This window comes from Clinocottus analis, unplaced genomic scaffold, assembly GCF_023055335.1.
Source record: "Clinocottus analis isolate CAN_PGR_092001 unplaced genomic scaffold, fCliAna1.0.p SCAF_32, whole genome shotgun sequence".
Lineage (NCBI taxonomy): Eukaryota > Metazoa > Chordata > Actinopteri > Perciformes > Cottidae > Clinocottus > Clinocottus analis.
In genome coordinates this window covers 1,552,089-1,571,298 of record NW_027176065.1, presented here as the reverse complement: position 1 = coordinate 1,571,298, position 19,210 = coordinate 1,552,089, and the positions used below count along the sequence as shown (strand labels likewise).

General features: G+C 45.9%; 1 protein-coding gene across 2 annotated transcripts in view; it reads left to right on the top strand.

Annotated features, from left to right (window-relative positions):
* The window catches only part of igsf21a (immunoglobin superfamily, member 21a), a 172,640-nt gene that overhangs the window by 126,783 nt on the left and 26,647 nt on the right, over positions 1-19,210 (top strand). For both annotated transcript variants that reach the window (XM_068595861.1, XM_068595860.1), the window contains exon 5: positions 11,677-11,792. In XM_068595861.1, the coding sequence (XP_068451962.1) occupies positions 11,677-11,792 (116 nt within the window). The remainder of the gene's footprint in view (positions 1-11,676; positions 11,793-19,210) is intronic.

The following is a 19,210-nucleotide window of genomic DNA, read 5'->3' as shown; positions in this document are numbered from 1 at the left end:
ATAATGGTGAAAGAACCCAATAATGATTAAAGAACCCAATAATGGTGAAAGAACCCAATAATGGTGAAAGAACCCAATAATGATGAAAGAACCCAATAATGGTGAAAGAACCCAATAATGGTGAAAGAACCCAATAATGGTGAATTAAGACAAGCAGTCAGTTTCTTTTGTGGGCTCTGTGGATCTGAAGGCATGTGGTTCAACAAGCCATTGGGATTTGGCTCCAGGCCCTCGTGGAGCTCATGAACATGAACATGAACTTTACTACTTCCAGTATCTTCGGTTTACAGAGACAGGCGGCCACCCGAAGGTCTGGAAAATGTGCATTTGTTGTACTAGAGATCAGAGGCGACTGCTCTGGTTGTATAGAAGTCCATGAAAGAATGATCCAGCTTCTCACTTGATTTATCTCCTCAGTAAACATGAGTTTATGGTCTCAATCAATAGTTGTAAATCTTGGATACGGCATAATGTTCGTTCAATAAATTATGGTCCCTTTTACATCACGTTTAGGGCGGGGCTACCTTGTGATTGACGGGTGGACACCACGGTGTTGTCCGGTCGGTTGTCTGGTTTCTGTACTAGAAGTTTCACAGTGAGTTTTCAGTTCAGGAAAGTTAGCTGCACATCTTTGTTCACCTAGAAACGTCTTTACTTCAGAGTCTGCTGCAACCGCTCGTGTTGCATGTGGTTGCAAAAACCAAGATGGCGTCGGACAAAATTCCCCCAAAAAGCAGTCAACAAACCAGACATCATGGGTCTCAGTCCACTTGAATATAGTCTACTTGTGGTCGCGACACTGGTTGAATACACATACAAGCAGAGACAGTGTGCTTTTTAAACATTAAAGCAAGTAAACTTCTGTATGATTATAACTCACTACGTCCCCTTAAGTCGCTGCACAGCGACCGACTTACGACAGAATCACTGATATAATTCACACAACATGGCGGATGGAGGTCAGGAAATCAGTGGCCGGTTGATCCAGCTGGACTGAACAAATGTTCAGATCATCAAGTAAAACCTGCATGAAGCAGCAAAGATGGACGTCACTGAATGACTGAGTGAATGAAGGACTGAATGACTCAGTGACTAAGTGACTGCGTAACTGAAGGACTGAGTGAGTGACTGAGTGACTGACTGAGTGAGTGAATGACTGAGTGAATGAGTGAATGAAGGACTAAATGACTGAATGACTGAGTGACTGAATGACTCAGTGACTGAGTGATGGAGTAACTGAAGGACTGAGTGACTGACTGAGTGAGTGAGTAAATGAGTGACTGAATGACTGAATGACTCAGTGACTGAATGAATGACTGAGTAACTGAATGACTGAGTAACTGAATGACTTGGTGACTGAGTGACTGAATGACTGACTTAGTGACTGAGTGACTGAGTAAGTGACTGAGTGAGTGACTCAGTGACTGAATGACTGAGTGACTGAATGACTCAGTGACTGAGTGACTTGTAGACTGAGTGAGTGAGTGAGTGAGTGAGTGAGTGAGTGTCACATGTCATCACAGTCCCTGTTACTGCTGTTGTTCATAACCCTGCTGGCTCGTCAGAGGCGAGAGGTTCAGCATCAGGTACTTGATGATCATGTGACCTCAGCTGCTGTGTGATTGGCTCGGTGTGGCTCACAGCCCTGGAGAGCATGGTGCACATTTCCTGTTGCATTATTTATGACCAGAAACAGTTGGAAACCAGTGTTTCTGCCCACGATGCAGCTGAGTCTAGTGAGTCCAGGTGTCGGCTAAAAGAAACAAGACATCAGTGAGAAGTCACAATAACCAAGACATGCTTCCTTTAAGATAGTGTAATAAGGCCAAAATGATGCTCTTTCATAAGATGCGATGGCTGTGAGATTGAGAACCTACTAATACAGCAGCAGCTGACAAATTGCTTTTTGAACACAACAAAACACTTCTGTCATCTGAAGATCTGGACACGAAACACAAACCCACTTTATTCCATCTCTCATTCATATATATATATATATATATATATATATATATATATATATATATATATATATATATATATATATATATATAGTATAAATCCCATGACAATGAGTACTGAGAAAGCTCGCGGTGCGTTTTACACTCACAAGATCAGAATCGGTGTAATTTTCATGAAGTGTCCCATTAGAGATCCGAATAATGTTCAGAGACTGCTTTCACCTTGAAAAGCCATTCATCACACACACACACACACACACACACACACACACACACACACACACACACACTCTTCAGGATAACTGGCAGCGTTTCAATAAAATGCCTAAATGAACGTCTCTTTGTGTGATCGGAGGTTTAAATTAATTAGATTTCTCTTGTAATGGATCCTGTGAGCTTGATGCACACAACCAGGTTACAATACTGTTTTGTATGTTTCTATTACCTCTTTTTCTACCAATATATTCATCTTTTAATCTTTATTTTTAGTGATAGAAAGACGAGAGAGGTATTATTATTGAAGCATTATTGATGGGTCTGAGATGTGTCTAAGAGTTGAGCAAAGTATTGCTTTTGTGATGTCATTTTTGGTATTTGTCACTTTTCTTTCTGAACAGCAAGAATAATCTCAAAGGAGCTGGAAAGCAGCCGTCTCATTGGCTCAAATCCATTTTCCCCAAAACAGAAAGCAGATCTCTTGAAATGTGCAATAAAGCTGCGTGGGTCTTCTAAATAGTCTCAAAATGATTTAATCATCGCGTTATAATGTCGTAAAATATGTCATCAGCACCCCAAACAGATAGTATTTATGCACCTGACAGCTGATAATAAAGTACAGGCTCCTCAGCTTATAAATACACATAAACCAGAACAGATTGAACGCGTCGCTGTGATGAAAGTCATCGTGTTTCTCTCTCCAGAGAGAAGCCCTTGGTGCCTGGTCACCCATTCGTCTCCGTCACAACGCCCCATCGACAGCCCTGCGTGTCAGCTTGAAATATGAGCCGTCCTCCTCGTCCCTGAACGCTGAGTAAACTCCATCGACGTCTGCAGGCGCCTGGCTGCAGGCGCCGCCGTGTAGCTTCTCTACAAAAGGCTTCTTTGGGGATCGTTGGCATGGGGGCTGAGCCCAGAAGAGAGAAGTGAATGATGAATACTTCTCAATCTCAAGTGGCTCTCGTTGGCCTCGTAGAACTTTACAGCCTCGTTTTACCCCCCTTGCTCTGTGGATTTGGTGTCATAAAAAGCATCAAAAAAGCCATATTGATCAAGAGACGTGTGCGTGAGGCTCCGGGGCGCTGCAGAAGGTGCATTCGTGTCAACGCCTTGTGAATTACCAGGCTGGCCGGGGGCTGGAGGTAAAAGGGCCAAATTGGAACAGATTGCCAACCCTAAACCCCTGCCCTTAAAAACCCCAGGACTTTAGGGATGAGGGTGCCAGTCACGGCTTAATTGATGGCGCGCAGGCGGGGTTAGTCCCATCTGCCACTCTCTGCTGTTTGGGAGACAAACGAAAGAGCTTTCCCTCATGTCCCGCCTCCACCAAGCCTTCACACTGTGCCGGCCAAAACAAATCCTCTCCGTCCCCCTCGTCCTCATTATGAGCACGAAGCTGGAAGTCAGAGTCCGGTTCGCCCTGTTGGAGCTGCAGCATGCGGAGCGGCCGGGGGAAGTTGCCTGCAGCCGCGACGCAGCCGCCTGCAGCCGCGACGCAGCCGCCTGCAGCCGCCCGCAACCGCCTGCAGCTGCGACGCAGCGTACGAGCAGCGCGGCGGAGGAGGAGCTCCCAAATCATTTCCATTGTGATTCATCATTTGTCACTTTGCTTATATTTCATCCTGAAAGCGACACCCGGCGTCTTTGTGGCGGCTGCGTGAGGGCGGGGCTCGTCTCTCGGCGCCGTAGAGCACGTTATTCTGTCCGCTGGGAGACGGCCACTCGCCAGACAGCCGCTATCGCTCTGCAACGCGTCGACGAGTCCGTATGTTCCCACGGACAAGAAACGCTCAAAACGCATTCCTCACCCTCCTGAACACGCAGACGGTCGTGTGGCGCTCGCCGTGTTTTCAACAACATCAGGATGATTAATGGGCCTCAGAAGCGGGGAACTTGTTCAATGTGACACCAGCTTTTGTCTCTGCGTTTCATCCCCTTCCTCTTCCTGACAGCAGAGTCTCTCTCTCTCTCTCTCTCTCTGGAGGATGTGATATGAGCCGACAGCGCCGTAATAACCCGTGCAAATTAACAGGGCGGGGTGCAAATGCTAAACAGCACAAAAGAAAAGTGATTAAAACACATTTCAGTGTGTTTTCATCTGGTGCTGGCTTCACGTGCTCATTTCAACATGTCTTTTCCTCTTGAGAGGACTTAACGTTGTTGTTCTTCACGCCGCCGTCCATCTCTCACAGTCATACCCGCATCCGACTAGTCCGAGTGTTCTTAACAAACAGTATTCTGCAAGAAAAGCAAACTTTTTTTTGTCGTTGTATTCTTTAAAAAAGTGCGTTTTCCAGAAAGCAGGTTTTGCTCGTCGGCCGTCGATGTGAAACTTTCTCTGACCGCAGCTTTAAATGAACACAGAAAGGCGTTTCCACTGTTTCCACCGCCTGCTGAATTACTCTCAGACCTCCGTCTGGTCGGTCGCGGCTCTTCGTTTTCCTCGACGTCGTGTTGGTCTTGACGCTGCAGTACGAGTTCACCGGCGGCTCCTTCAGGGCCTCGGAGCCGACATCAAGCAGCAGGGAGACGTCATGTTTCTCTGTTGCGCCAGAAGCCGGCAGCCTGGAATTAGTTTTGATATGTTTGGTTGCCAGAATCGTATCCCGGAGCCCACGAGCAAAGCTGAGATCAGAGCGCCGTCCTCTGGAAGCGTCCAATTAACTTCCATTTCAGACTCCGCCGGGATGGCGATGAGGTGAAAGAGTCAATTAAATTGACATTTGAGTTTCCAATGGCTTAATTAGCAGTAATGTGGCATGTCTGTTTCCACTCCTCACGTTGGACCTCTCACCTTCTGCGTTCAGGACGAATGTGCACGAGCAGAAGCTGAGTAATGTGCAGCTTCTCACTGCAAAGTTTCCAACATCCATCGCACCAAACGAAGGGTTTGTGTGTGATGGAGTGCCATTTAGTGGAGGACTGAGAACATGAGAGCAAAAGGAAAACAGGAGCTTCAGCTGGTTCAGGCTCCTCTGTGTGCATGAAGGGTTAACACTCAGTGTGTGCATGATGCTATTAACTTGAGTCTTGCTTTAGTGGGACTGTTGTCCTAATACACATGGCAGTGAATCCATCGAATCATTGGCTGAAAGCATTTCATATCCGATACCATAGGTGGCGCTGTTTTCATTACATGTAGTGGTGATACAGCCGTCTCCGCTTGACCTCTTCACTCTTCATCATGGAGAGAACCCCGCTAGCTTCGGTGGTTGTGGGCGAGCTAGCGGTGGCTAAAAGTGAACTAGCAGCAGCGCTAGCTGGCTACAGCAGGGAGCTAGCAGATAGCAAACAGGGAACTAGCAGCAGCGCTAGCTGGCTACAGCAGGGAGCTAGTGGAGAGTAAACAGGGAACTAGCAGCAGCGCTAGCTGGCTACAGCAGCGAGCTAGCAGATAGCAAACAGGGAACTAGCAGCAGCGCTAGCTGGCTACAGCAGGGAGCTAGTGGAGAGTAAACAGGGAACTAGCAGCAGCGCTAGCTGGCTACAGCAGCGAGCTAGCAGATAGCAAACAGGGAACTAGCAGCAGCGCTAGCTGGCTACAGCAGCGAGCTAGCAGATAGCAAACAGGGAACTTATCGTCTCTTTCGACTTCCGGGTCACGACCTGGGAGGGAGGGGGGGAGGGAGGGAGGAAGGAAGAAAGGAAGAAAGGAAGGAGGGAAGGAGGAAGTAGGGAAGGAGGAAGTAGGGATCTTGATCATGTGCAAAGGCGCATAGTCCAGTTCTGATCCATATTCAGCGTTTACACGCCGCGATGTGTGAATTATCAACGAGTGGGATGGAGTTCTCCAGAGGTGTTAATCGGATCGTAGTCGGACCGCAATTATTCAAACAAATGTGTTTACATGAACAGGATAATTCTACTTTCGTCCGATTGGGCCGGTAATCTGAATGCATGTAACCGCAGTCAGCGCGTCGCTGCAGTCCCCTCTTGCTATGTGCCAGCATCTCCTCTCCATCTTATCTGCTCATCAGAGACGGCGTCCCAGCATGCGTACGCCTCGTCTGGCCTCGTCGCTGTTCTTTCCACAGACGAGTCCAACGTAGCCGTGTCTTTTTCTCTCTCTCGATCCAATTAAATTAAAGCATCCGTACAAATGCTGAAGGAAATTTGTGTTGGAATGAACCGACTGAACGCCGCGCTCCCTCGTGGGGCGAGTCGCTGACGCCGCGAGCTAAATAAGCAGTCAAAGAAAAAAAAGCAGCAAAGATTAGCAGCTGCTTAGCTTCGCCAGCTTTCACCTGTCGGAGCGGCTTCAAACTGAAGCTCCGGCGTCATTGAGGAGATTACTGGAGCACCTTGAAGCCCACGTGTCCTGTACCTGCAGCCTCAGCAACAGGGTACAGGCGTTTACACACAAACATGCCGATGTTATATGTACAGGGCTTTTATTGTGAAGGGTACGAGCGGAAAACATGGATTTGGTTCCTGGTCAAGGTTGAAAGGCGTAATAAAGATGGCGTCTTGTTTTGGACCATTAAGACAAGCGAAGACTTCCTGTAACAGAGACAAGGCGTCGCATATGATGTGTATAAACATTATTTTATTTTGCTAAAGTGAGATATTTAAACGGCTAACTGCTGTGTTTCGATCACAAGAAGTTGGCTCGTCACCAAATCCTGCGATGATTTGTGACAGTGACAAAAACAAGGTCTTGATTGAAGTAAATTTATTTATTTATTTCTGAAAAATACCATTTTAGTGACCCGATGTTGAGTGACTGTGGCTCGTGGAAAATGGATCCACCTTTTAGTGACTGAGGAGCCAACGTGTGACCATGTGCAGCTTAAATACCAGGAAATGCAAATGTGTTGCACGAAGTGGAGAACGTCATAAAGTTGTTATTGTTATGCATCTTCAGCCATCAGAAGAAAACGTGTCAATTAAGTAATCCACTAATTAATAAACTACACTGCGACATGAATTCAAAATTCATACTGGAATATTTTACGACTCTTGGGCTCACAATAATAATAAAAGTACAGCTTCATCAAATATTTATCACCGAATTACTGTCAGTAAAAGTAAGCACGGGATGACCTTGGGGCTTGTTACACACACACACACACACACACACACACACACACACACACACACACACACACGCGCGCCCTGAGGCCGGTGCTGAGCACGAGGGGATGTTGTGAGTGTTTCTTGTGGTCCGCTGTCTCCAGAGCTCTGAATCCTTCATGATGAGTCAAAGCGTCTCAGGGGAGCGTTCAACAAGCTCCTCTGCTGCACAAACCCTTTGCACCTCCTCCTTTTTTCCTCATTTATTTATTTGTTTTGCATTCATGAACGACTGCAGTAGAAGTAGAGCACGGAGACGTGAACCAGAGCAAGAGGTCGTTGTTGCTACCAGGGAGGAAACTACGTAAAAGCTGATTTAATGCAGCTGAGCTCTGAACATTATGAAAAGAAGCAGCTGCTCATGATGAACGCTGGATTATGGTCTTCACACATCATTTTCTTTACATTTGTTCTTGAATCTTTTGAGTTTTTTTTAAAGAAACCTTGAGGAGAAAGTCAAACATATTGACTTTTCTTTTTCTAGAAGTCACAACACTTTTCATGTCTTTTCTCCCCCAAACTCCTCATATTGTTGAACAAACTGAACATAATATGTTCTGCTGTATCTCCAGCCTTCATCTGCATGACCTCTGCAGCCGCCTGTCCAGACGCTTCAGTATGAATCTATTGTTTAAAGGAGCAGCTCACTCACTTAAACGCACCCGACAGACGGCTGAAAACAAAGAAGTGCAGCACTAAAAAAAGAAAAGAGGAAAATGTGCTCAACCTTTAAGAAGTGGGCGAAGAGAGAGCTGCAATTAAATGAGGTATGAAAGGCTTAGGCTCCATCATCCCAGACAAGCATCTTAATCCAGCAGGTTGTTGTGTTGTCGCCCTGCACAGCGCCGCTGCTTTTTAATCACGTCACATGTTTCACCATCGCCGCTGCAGGGCTCCTGCTGGGTGTCGGTCCTGATCAATACTCTCTGAGCAGCCGGAGAGGCTGTTCAGGGACCTCATTCAAGCTGAAGAGCTTCTCCTCATGGGAGCTGTGAGGAAGCGCTAGTCAGGGTTATCAATGCTTATCAGCCAGGTGGAAACTTGCAAATTGATCATTTTCTCTTTTAATAAAATTGAATTCCGACAGATAATCGTTGTCTGAATTAAATGTGCACTGTTTAGTGTTGAAACGCCATGCAGATTGCTGGCAAAAGACTCTCTCTCTCTCTCTCTCTCTCTCTCTCTCTTTCCCTCTCTCTCTCTCTCTCTCTCTCTCTCTCTCTCTCTCTGTCTCTCTCTGTCTCTCTCTCTCTCTCTTTCCCTCTCTCTTTCTCTCTCTCTCTCTCTCTCTCTCTCTCTCTCTCTCTCTCTCTCTCTCTCTCTCTCTTTCTCTCTCTCTTTCCCTCTCTCTCCTCTCTCTCTCTCTCTCTCTCTTTCCCTCTCTCTTTCTCTCTCTCTCTCTCTCTCTCTCTCTCTCTCTCTCTCTCTCTCTCTCTCTGTCCTCTCTCTCTCTCTCTCTCTCTCCTCTCTCTCTCTCTCTTTCTCTCTCTCTTTCCCTCTCTCTCCTCTCTCTCTCTCTCTCTCTCTTTCCCTCTCTCTTTCTCTCTCTCTCTCTCTCTCTCTCTCTCATTCCCTCTCTCTCTCTCTCTCTCTCTTTCCTCTCTCTTTCTCTCTCTCTCTCTCTCTCTTTCCCCTCTCTCTCTCTCTCTCTCCTCATCTCTCTCTCTCTTTCTCTCTCTCTTTCCCTCTCTCTCCTCTCTCTCTCTCTCTCTCTTTCCCTCTCTCTTTCTCTCTCTCTCTCTCTCTCTCTCTCTCTTTCCCCCCCTCTCTCTCTCTCTCTCTCTCTTTCCCTCTCTCTTTCTCTCTCTCTCTCTCTCTCTCTTTCCCTCTCTCTCTCTCTCTCTCTCTCTCTCTCTCTCTCTCTCTCTCTCTCTCTGTCTCTCTCTCTCTCTCTCTCTCTCTCTCTCTCTCTCTCTCTCTTCCTCTCTCTCTCTCTCTCTCTCTCTCTCTCTCTCTCTCTCTCTCTCTCTCTCTCTCTCTCTCTCGATGTCGTTGTGAGGATGAATCATCGTTTTTAATGACGCTCGTCGTCACTTTGAAGACTCAACATTCACGAGCGATATATTTACTGGACGAGCTCCGTTTCTATAAAACAGGAGTGTGATGCTGGTTATGGAATCCAGCGATCAATTCATAAATATAAAATGTTGGATTGTTTTGGGGTTGTTGTGTTTTTTAAACCACCTGATTATACGACTGTGTCCTGCAGCTTCACCGCGCTGAAGGAGCTCTTCTTCTTCTTCTTCTTCTTCTTCTTCTTCTTCTTCTTCTTCTTCTTCTTCCTCTTCTTCTTCTTCTTCTTCTTCTTGTCCTTCTTGTCCTTCTTTTTCTTCTTGTCGTCCTTCTCCTTCTTTTTCTTCTTGTCGTCCTTCTCCTTCTTCTTCTTCTTCCTCTCCTTCTTGTCCTTCTTCTTCTTCTTCTTCTTGTCTTTCTTCTTCTTCTTCTTCTTCCTCTCCTTCTTGTCCTTCTTCTTCTTCTTCTTCTTCTTGTCTTTCTTCTTCTTCTTCTTCTTGTCCTTCTTCTTCTTCTTCTTCTTCTTGTCCTTCTTCTTCTTCTTCTTCTTCTTGTCGTCCTTCTCCTTCTTGTACCTCTTCTTCTTCTTGTCCTTCTTCTTCATCTTCTTCATCTTCTTCTTCTTCTTCACCACTTGACACGCGTCCTGGTGAAGGATGGTCAGGAACAGACACTCTGAGGAGCTTATCGTACGCCAGGTTGAAGCGGGCTTGTCGCTGCGCTAATGGAGTGTTTGGAGGTTAATTTACTGGCATATGAATCCCATCAATAAGCAATTAAGTGATGTGGAAACATGGAGGCACCTCCACCAGCGGAGCGGCTCAATCCCCCTGCGGCCGCCACCTTTAAATCAATTCATTTTTCCGCTGCGCGTCCGTTTAAAAGCGCTTGATGGATTTGAGTGACACGTGAAAACAGTCGCCGCTCGCCCCCACGTGACCTTCCCAGCGTTGCGGCGTTCGCCTCAAAGCAACGCTCGGCGAGTTTTAATCCCAGAAGACGCTCGTCTCTCGACTCCTCGCCGGATTTCACAAGAGCGTCCTGGTTCTAAAATAGCGCTCGGGCCACTTGAAGTATTCTTAACCAAAAAAAAACCAGTGAAAGGAAAATGAAGCGGCAGACGAGTCGATGCCTACGCACGCCGCCGCATGAAAGGCCGCACAAAGGGGGGGAAGGCGTGTAGATGCACGGAAAACACGAACAACTCTGCATCTCAAAGCCTCTCCGGCTTGTGAAGAAGAGCTTTTGATGCTCAGCGTGCTCATCGACATTCAAGAGATGCTCGCGCAGCTGGCCATCATCTGCTGCAGTGCCGTCACTTAAGAGCGCGCTTGTTGATATTTCCCAAGAAGCGGCCACAATGTGCTCCGTGGAGGATTCATGTTCCTGCGTAAGCCGCCGTGCAAAAGGACTCTGGGAGGACTGCATGTTGAACCGCTGATTTTCCAGGGGATGGGAGAGATTTCCATTCATTACCTCCTCTTCCTCTTCCTCCTCCTCCTCTTCATCTGTGAAGTCCGGCCGACATGTTTTCCCCCTCTGCGCTGCCACGGCGCCACCAGCTGGATCCCACGATTCCCTTTGCAGGGTCAGCGATGTATGAATGAGATTTCCTTCCTGGTCGGCCTCGTGGAGGCTCAGGAGCCGGGAGGTTCTGGACGGGTTCCCGTTCGGTTCCACCTCAAGTGGAGACTCTCATTGGCTCGTTGGCTGAAGCAGGTGTGCAGAGTCTGTTTCACGTTTAACATCCACAGCGGCCGTCGCTCAAGAGTCACAAGGTCGCCGGTTCGATGCCCAGTCCGCCCCGTAGTTTAGATGTTGAGGTGTCCTCGAGCAAGGCACTGGACGCCTGCTCGCTGCCCGGCGGCACACCGCTCCTAAGTTGCTCTGGACGGGTTCAACGCAGAGCAAATGTCACGCATGTCATAAAGTTTGAGACGCGGCAACGTTGCTCGCTCAGTGAGTTGTTGCAACCGAACATTTTGATTGGATTACAGATTATGTCATTTATTTGCCTAAAGATATTTGTCATATCAGGTCTTTGTCATATCAATGTGTTATATTCATATTCAAAATGTTGCTTCTCTGGAATTATTTATAATCTGAGGATCAGCTGGTATAAGGAAGGGGTGGGGCCTAATCTCAGGTTTTATTTTATGTATGAAGCAGACTTTGCGTTGCTTCAGATTGTGTTAAGTTTGATAAAAGTGAATATGAATCACCAGGATGAGGAACGTCGTGTTCAACCTGCGACGTTTCCTCATGAACCGTCTGCGTCGCCTCGAGCAGCAGAATGTTTCCTCGCGCTTTAATGTTTCCTCGCGCTTTGAGAAGATCGACTGCATTAGTGTTTGCTCGTCAATCAGCTGTTTTGTCGTATTGGTGCTCACTGCTCTCTTCCTGTCCTCCACAGCGCCTCCTAACAACATCTCCGTGGTGGCAGAAAACACTCCGGCGCCGTTCAGCCGGTACCAAGCGCAGAACTTCACTCTGGTCTGCACCGCCAAAGGAGGGAAGCCGGCGCCGTCGGTGAGTCGCCTCCACACACACATGTTGCATGTTGCTGACGCGGCGTTTTTTAAAGACATAGCAGCACACAATCCGCTTGGAAGCACAATGTGTTGTGATTCAGGAGGCTGCTCTGCAGGCTGCAGACATCCACAGGTATTTGCTGGAGGATGAAGTGGAGACGAGCTCCTGGTGGATCTCGCCACACATAAACCACCGGCTTTGGAGGGAAGGCGCCTCGTGTTGCCGTGAGAAGAGCGCAGCCGGTCAGGTTTTATGAAAACATCGTGGTTGGGATTAAAATAAGTACACGAACTCAGGAAGTGAGAGCGCTCCAGGATATCACCGACGTGTGAATTACACGGTGTCAGACCTGGTTTTAATGTCTGCGCATGCAGCTTAACGTGGAATCATTTCATCAGATACTTCACATTTCAAGCTGAATTCAGTGAGTTAGCGCTCACACACTCAAGGACGGTGTCGATACACACAACTAACAGGACGCACAAGTTTCCATGTTTTAAACTGAACTCTGGTTCATCAGCATCATGTTTCATCCCAACTAGTCACAAGATAACACAAGAACCAACGCGTCACTGTGGTTGAGGAAAAACACATGAGTCAACACACCAGACACACACACACACACACACACACACACACACACAGGTAGAAGCAATGGGGGCGGGGCTTCACACAAGGGGGAGGAGCCTGGAACAAGCACAGGTGCAGGGAATAAACAACCAGGAAACACTGAGAACACACACAGAAAACAGTGTTACGCATAAAATATGTAAACTCATTAAAAAGTGAACAATATAATAGAAACAAATGTAACTTCACAATAACTCAACGCTGGTTTTGTGTTTTTTTTGTCTCTCATTTTGATTGTATAACATTCACACACATTAAAAACACACACAAGAAGCCGTAACGTGCACGTTGTCGTGTCGTTCACGTTGTCGTGTCGTTCACGTTGTCGTGCACGTTGTCGTGTCGTTCACGTTGTCGTGTCGTGCACGTTGTCGTGTCGTTCACGTTGTCGTGTCGTTCACGTTGTCGTGCACGTTGTCGTGTCGTGCACGTTGTCGTGTCGTGCACGTTGTCGTGTCGTTCACGTTGTCGTGTCGTGCACGTTGTCGTGTCGTTCACGTTGTCATGCATGTTGTCGTGTCGTTCACGTTGTCGTGTCGTTCACGTTGTCGTGCACGTTGTCGTGTCGTGCACGTTGTCGTGCACGTTGTCGTGTCGGAGGCCTCGCTGCATAAACACACAGCGTGTGTTCCTGCTGTCAGCGCGATGCCGCTGCATTCATTACATATTGATTACAGGCGCTAATTCAGTCGTGCGATGTAGTCGTTAAAGAAAGGTTTCAGATTGAGGAAACGGACACATTAGTGTTATTGATGGTGCACTCAGGGTAATGAATCTAATCAGAGTGACATGATAGTAATGACTGCCACCCTCTCACATGCAGACACACACCCATGTGCACGTGCAAAGCCAACAACGCACACAGCAGCCGAGTCACGCTTGCACTTTTTTCCCCCCTCAACTTTTTTGAAGTGCAAAACAAGGTCTTTCAGCGAAGGGAAGCGCACGGTGAGCCGGTGTGTTCGGTGGCACATGAGCGTAGGGACGCTGTTTGAGAGCGGCTGGCTCGCTGTTTGCTCCGCCGGGTCATTAATCATCGTCCGCGGTGTATGGTAATGGACTCCAGACCCTGAGCGTACCCATCTCCTGCAATTATGAGCCCGGTGAGAGGTGAACACAAGGTGAATATGATTTCCGCCTCTCACGTACTTCCTGATGGTGCGATGAGTGAAGTCCTCCCCCCGCTGTGGTTTCACGCCGAGCCTTAAGCCATTAAAGCTCAGCGGCGCCGGATCCTCTTTCCAGCGCTTAATGGAGGAACAGAGACCCTGAAAGGTTTCGGCTGGCCGGTGAGCCGGGACCGCCTCCGAGTCAGCGGCCATGTCACATCGCTGATGACGAGCGGGCGAAGCATCCACGCCAGCGACTTGTGATGAAACACAAATGGCCGCTCCATTAAACTCTGTTTGCACGTTGCAGACAAACTATCTTTTGTGTTAAATGTATTGAAAAGGTTTTTACTCAAAATGCAAAGAAGCTTCGTGCTGCAAAGACGTTCCATGGTGTTTAATCCAGCGTCACTAAATGATAAGTATCAATACAATCAAAAAGAGCCGTCTGTTTCATAAACCAAACCATAATTACAATAATTCAGTGAATCAACATTTCTTCTCATTCTTCCACGACAATGCACAAATTACAGATGTGGGGACGTTTGAGCTTTTAAAGTATAGTTTACAGAACAAAGTCTAAAGTGAGTGGATTCAGGATTAAGCAGAACTTTACTCTGTTTAATAAATCCAAGTTGAAAACGAAACTAAATGGAGTTTAATAAATATTTGGCCGCAGTATCATAAAACTTTCTGGATCCTGGAAACTGAAGTTTAAAGTTTTGCTGCAACAGAATTAAATGTTCAAAGTAAAAACTAAACAGACATTTAAAGAAAGGTTTTGATTGCATCTTTCTTAATTCCAGGCTGGTGTGGTGCAACAGGACTTTGAGCTCAGCCGGTTTAATAACGAGTCCTCGTTGGTGCAACGCAGCACAAACATCCCAGAAAGCAGATTATTTGCAGGTAGAAGCAAGTCAAGTGAGATTGATTTGGTGGTTTAATGGTTTGAAAGGCGCATCGAAGAAGTTGAGGATTGTTCTGTAATGGAGCGGGAGGCAGGAAATGGATGAGGCCTTCAAGTACGATAGTAAGCACTAAATATAACTCCATACATTTGCGTGTTGGATCGTGATATGCTGCATCTGAACACACGCACATCAGTCTGAGGCCGTTAAGCGTGAATGATTGTTGACACACAGCTTGCAGAGTCAGTGAAAGAGACAGTAATGGACAAAAAGCTTGAAATTAATTAAAAATAATGAGCTGTGTGGTTGCCATTGGGTCAGACGCATAAGAAACTCATATGGTGAACCTTTATCCTCTAAATAATTCAGCAGCCAGACAGATCCATTTAAAAACTAAATGCATTGCTGCTGCTGGACAGTAATCTACAGGGAAACACTGCATCCTAAAAACAACCAGACACGTGTCTTACATCTGCAGATTGGCTCTTTTTTACTAAACCTTTTGGAGAAAATCTATTTTACCAGAGAAACAGAAGCATCACTGCAGGTGTTCTCAGTTATTCGGTTTGAAAAAGTCACCAAACTTCTGAGGCCGGAACAAGTTGCTCCTCTTAGAGGAAGCTCACAGGTTTCACATGTTAGTTTGTGCACAACCTCACTAAAGAGAACTCACCTGGTGAGTGTGAGTTCCTACTGCTTCACAGTGTGGACGTGATTTGCTTTCATTTATTCATCACATGAGCCAGAAAACTACAGGAGCCTGGATGGAAATGTGTTTCAAGTTCACACATTTGCCTGATTAGACTGTATGTGTTCTCAAATGGGGGCGCATGTACCTGAGGGTACGTGAAGGCCCTCCAAGGGGGTACTTGAGATTTATGTGTGTGTATATGTGTGTGTGTGTGTGTGTGTGTGTGTGTGTGTGTATAAATAAATGAGAGAAAGATGGAATAAAATGTGCCAGAGTTTGAAGCGCAGGACCATTGGATGTGAGAATGTGCTGATTTGACTTAAAAGCTGAGATAACAATGCTGTGTTTACAACTGTTCTGCCCTGAAATGGCTCAAAAAGACTATTCCAGTTGATGCAGGTAAAACACAAATGTATTCATGTCAGTCAATCAGTATTCCTTGTAAATCTCTTATGTCACACAAAAACAAGCTGTAGGGCTAAACATGCAGCAGCTACATGATTTGTTTTTACCAAATCCATGTTCACCTGACATGCTGCATACAAGGACACTCTTTATATTCAGTGCATTAAGGAATTCATTCATTGTCTCAAAAACTAGATATAAATGTACCTCAAATTCATAAAATATGAAGGACGACTACAGATTGTTCCTCTTGAGTAAATAAGGCCAACTTCTTGTAAAGTTGTGAGCCACGACTGAGTTCAGGCTCGCAATGCTATGACATTGAAAATCGAGCTGACAACAGCTCATTTTGCAGCGCGCCGCGGGGCAGCAGCGCCGACAAAGACTAAATGAGTTTCATCAAAAAGCAGAAGGGAGCCGTTTGAAGTTGCAGTCGCACAACTGGGACAAAGCAGCAACATCCAAGCAAATACTCACAAACCTCGTAACGAGCTTTTGTTATGCTGCACGGCCGTGGACAGCAGCACGCGCGCAACAAATGGCCGCAGTTTAAATATGGTATTTGCGCTCGTTCTAACAACTTAATGGGGATCATGTCAATTGCAATACATTACGATTAACAATAACTCCACATTACGTCGTAATTGCCCTTTTTGCAACCCATTATTAACTTTGACAGTCGCTACGATTTGACAAATCCTTCGGCAATATTTAACAGTTTTGCTCCAGAGCTAACCCGCTATGATATAACAGTCACATTTAGATAACCAAGCAGAGCATCTACCAAAAAGATTTGAAAGCATGCTCGAGTTCTCAAAGGACTTTCCCCCCCTACAAATGAATATTTCCTTTTGCTATTGCTACTGACTAAGAACCACAGTATGAGAGCTCAACATAGTTCAAAGAGGAAAGGTTTGTAGAATTGAGAGCCTGTTGGACTGTACTTCTGAAATCTATCCATGAAAAATGTCAGTTTGTTTGCTGGGTTTGGTTTTAGACCAACAGTACAAGGCAACTTTGATCAAGTCCCCACAGGAGGAACGTAACATCTTAAGTTCAAAGTGTTTTATTTCTTAATTTGTCTTGTGCAGACTTCACTTAATAAGTTGCATTTCAACCACTTTGTCTGTTAGCCCATAGCAGCGGTCGCAACCTTTTTTTTAGTGAAGTTCGAAGCATTTTTGGTTGAAAAAAAAACATGTAATACACACAGCTGTGCCATCAGTGTCTGATTTAAAATAGAATATTATAGAAAAAATATAGGATATATAATATGTAATGACACTTGGGTTTTCTGGAGCTGAAAATAACAATGAGCTTAAACTCAGCAAGATCTGAAGAGAAGGGATGTTGTTGTTGTTGTTGTTGTTGTTGTTGTTGTTGTTGTTGTTGCAGAGATGGTGACACAAACATAAACCAACACTAGATTTAACAACTTTTGGAGCAAGTGCTGCTAGCTACTCTGCCGGTGCTGCTAGTCACTCTGTTGGTGCTGCTAGCTACTCTGTTGGTGCTGCTCGCCACTCTGTTGGTGCTGCTAGCTACTCTGTTGGTGCTACTAGCTACTCTGTTGGTGCTGCTAGCCACTCTGTTGGTGCTGCTAGCTACTCTGTTGGTGCTACTAGCTACTCTGTTGGTGCTGCTCGCCACTCTGTTGGTGCTGCTAGCTACTCTGTTGGTGCTACTAGCTACTCTGTTGGTGCTGCTAGCCACTCTGTTGGTGCTGCTAGCTACTCTGCTGGTGCTGCTAGCTACTCTTCTACTGCTGCTAGCTACTCTGTTGGTGCTGCTAGCTACTCTGTTGGTGCTGCTAGCTACTCTGCCGGTGCTGCTAGTCACTCTGTTGGTGCTGCTAGCTACTCTGTTGGTGCTGCTAGTCACTCTGTTGGTGCTGCTAGTCACTCTGTTGGTGCTGCTAGCTACTCTGTTGGTGCTGCTAGCCACTCTGTTGGTGCTGCTAGCTACTCTGTTGGTGCTACTAGCTACTCTGTTGGTGCTGCTAGCCACTCTGTTGGTGCTGCTAGCTACTCTGTTGGTGCTGCTAGCCACTCTGTTGGTGCTGCTAGTCACTCTGTTGGTGCTGCTAGCTACTCCGTTGGTGCTGCTAGCTACTCCGTTGGTGCTGCTAGCCACTCTGTTGGTGCTGCTAGCCACTCTGTTGGTGCTGCTAGCCACTCTGTTGGTGCTGCTAGCTACTCTGTTGGTGCTGCTAGCTACTCTGTTGGTGCTGCTAGCTACTCTTCTACTGCTGCTAGCTACTCTCATTGGAAATGAGTTAGCAACGCTGTCCAGGGTTTTTTAGTTGGATAATATTATTTATTTATTTTTTTATATATAGTTTACTCTTGCTTGTTTCTTAAGATTACCAACGTCGTGGATTTGGTCAGTTTAATATAAGTTTATACACATTTGTTGTTCCCAGACATCCAACAGATGTTCATATTTCCTGCTGCAAGATTACGGCCAAACAGGGTCCTCTCATTGCAAGCTCTGTTGAAAAAAATGTCTGCTGAAGGTGAAGAGAAGGAGGAGAAAAGCAGCTGATTATACTGCAGATCAGCCAGAATCCCTTCACGTAATTAAAACAAAACAAGTGGTGAAGCTGCACAGTGTTTGTGCAGCAAATGTTATTTTTATCTTCAGGTTTTCACATAATGATATTTATATTTATTTTGATCCGTCGTACTTTGATTTTTCATGAATACATACTGATAAATTAACAGATAAAAAAAGAGCAAAATCAAAATTGTGTGTGTATGTGTTCATGTTCAGGGATCAAAAGAGAGGAAATAAGAACCTCAAATGCTTTTTTTTTTCTTTGAATGCCTCACTTCTTTCAACCTAATAAACATCAGCTTTGTTTTGATAAATTTATGTCATAAATAAAAACTCCACTCCCTATTTTTAAAAGGAGGTTTTTCCAGCCAACGTTCTCAGTCCTGGATTGTGGAGACATTTTATACATGCAACGTTTCATCTGCTGACCCCGAGGATGCTGTTTATCATTCTGCAGTAGGATTTATTACTGGAGATAATTATAATACTCATCATTGTGTGCTGAGGTTGTGTGGCCCTCTTTCTCTCTCTCTCTCGCTCTCTGTAAAGGTCAGCCGTCGGCCATTTTTGTTTTTTATCTTCCTCTCATCTGATCGTTCAAACACACAAATATGTTCACAGCGACGTGGCCATCTGTACGAAGCCAGGTGGCGAGTGAGAGTGGTGTGAAGATGGTTGGCGAACATTGTTTTGTTTCATGTATGCATCATAACAATGGCTTGTATATTGGCAGTCCTCGATCTCCCCGTTTCCCTTTTTGAATGACAAATGCAGAGTGCTGCCACCTGCTGGTAGGGAGTGCTTCTTCCTCTAACGTCGTCTTTGAGATGTGTTCAAATGCAACGTTTTGGCCCAGACATGGGCGAAGTAAAGGAACTTTAGGTGTGATAAACACTGGGCTTTAGTTATTCATGAGGGCCTGATTGTTGCGTTTATTCACCCACTTGCATTCCTCCTTTGTTGTCTTTAATGTTGGCCTCTATCGAACACGTTCAAATGACTGGATAATGTTCCAGGTGCCGGCTGTTTTTACTGAGTTTAGAGCATCCAGTTTATCTTTTCGTGCACCTGCAACATGGAATAACAATCTAAAGCTTACCTCACTTAAAAAGGGCA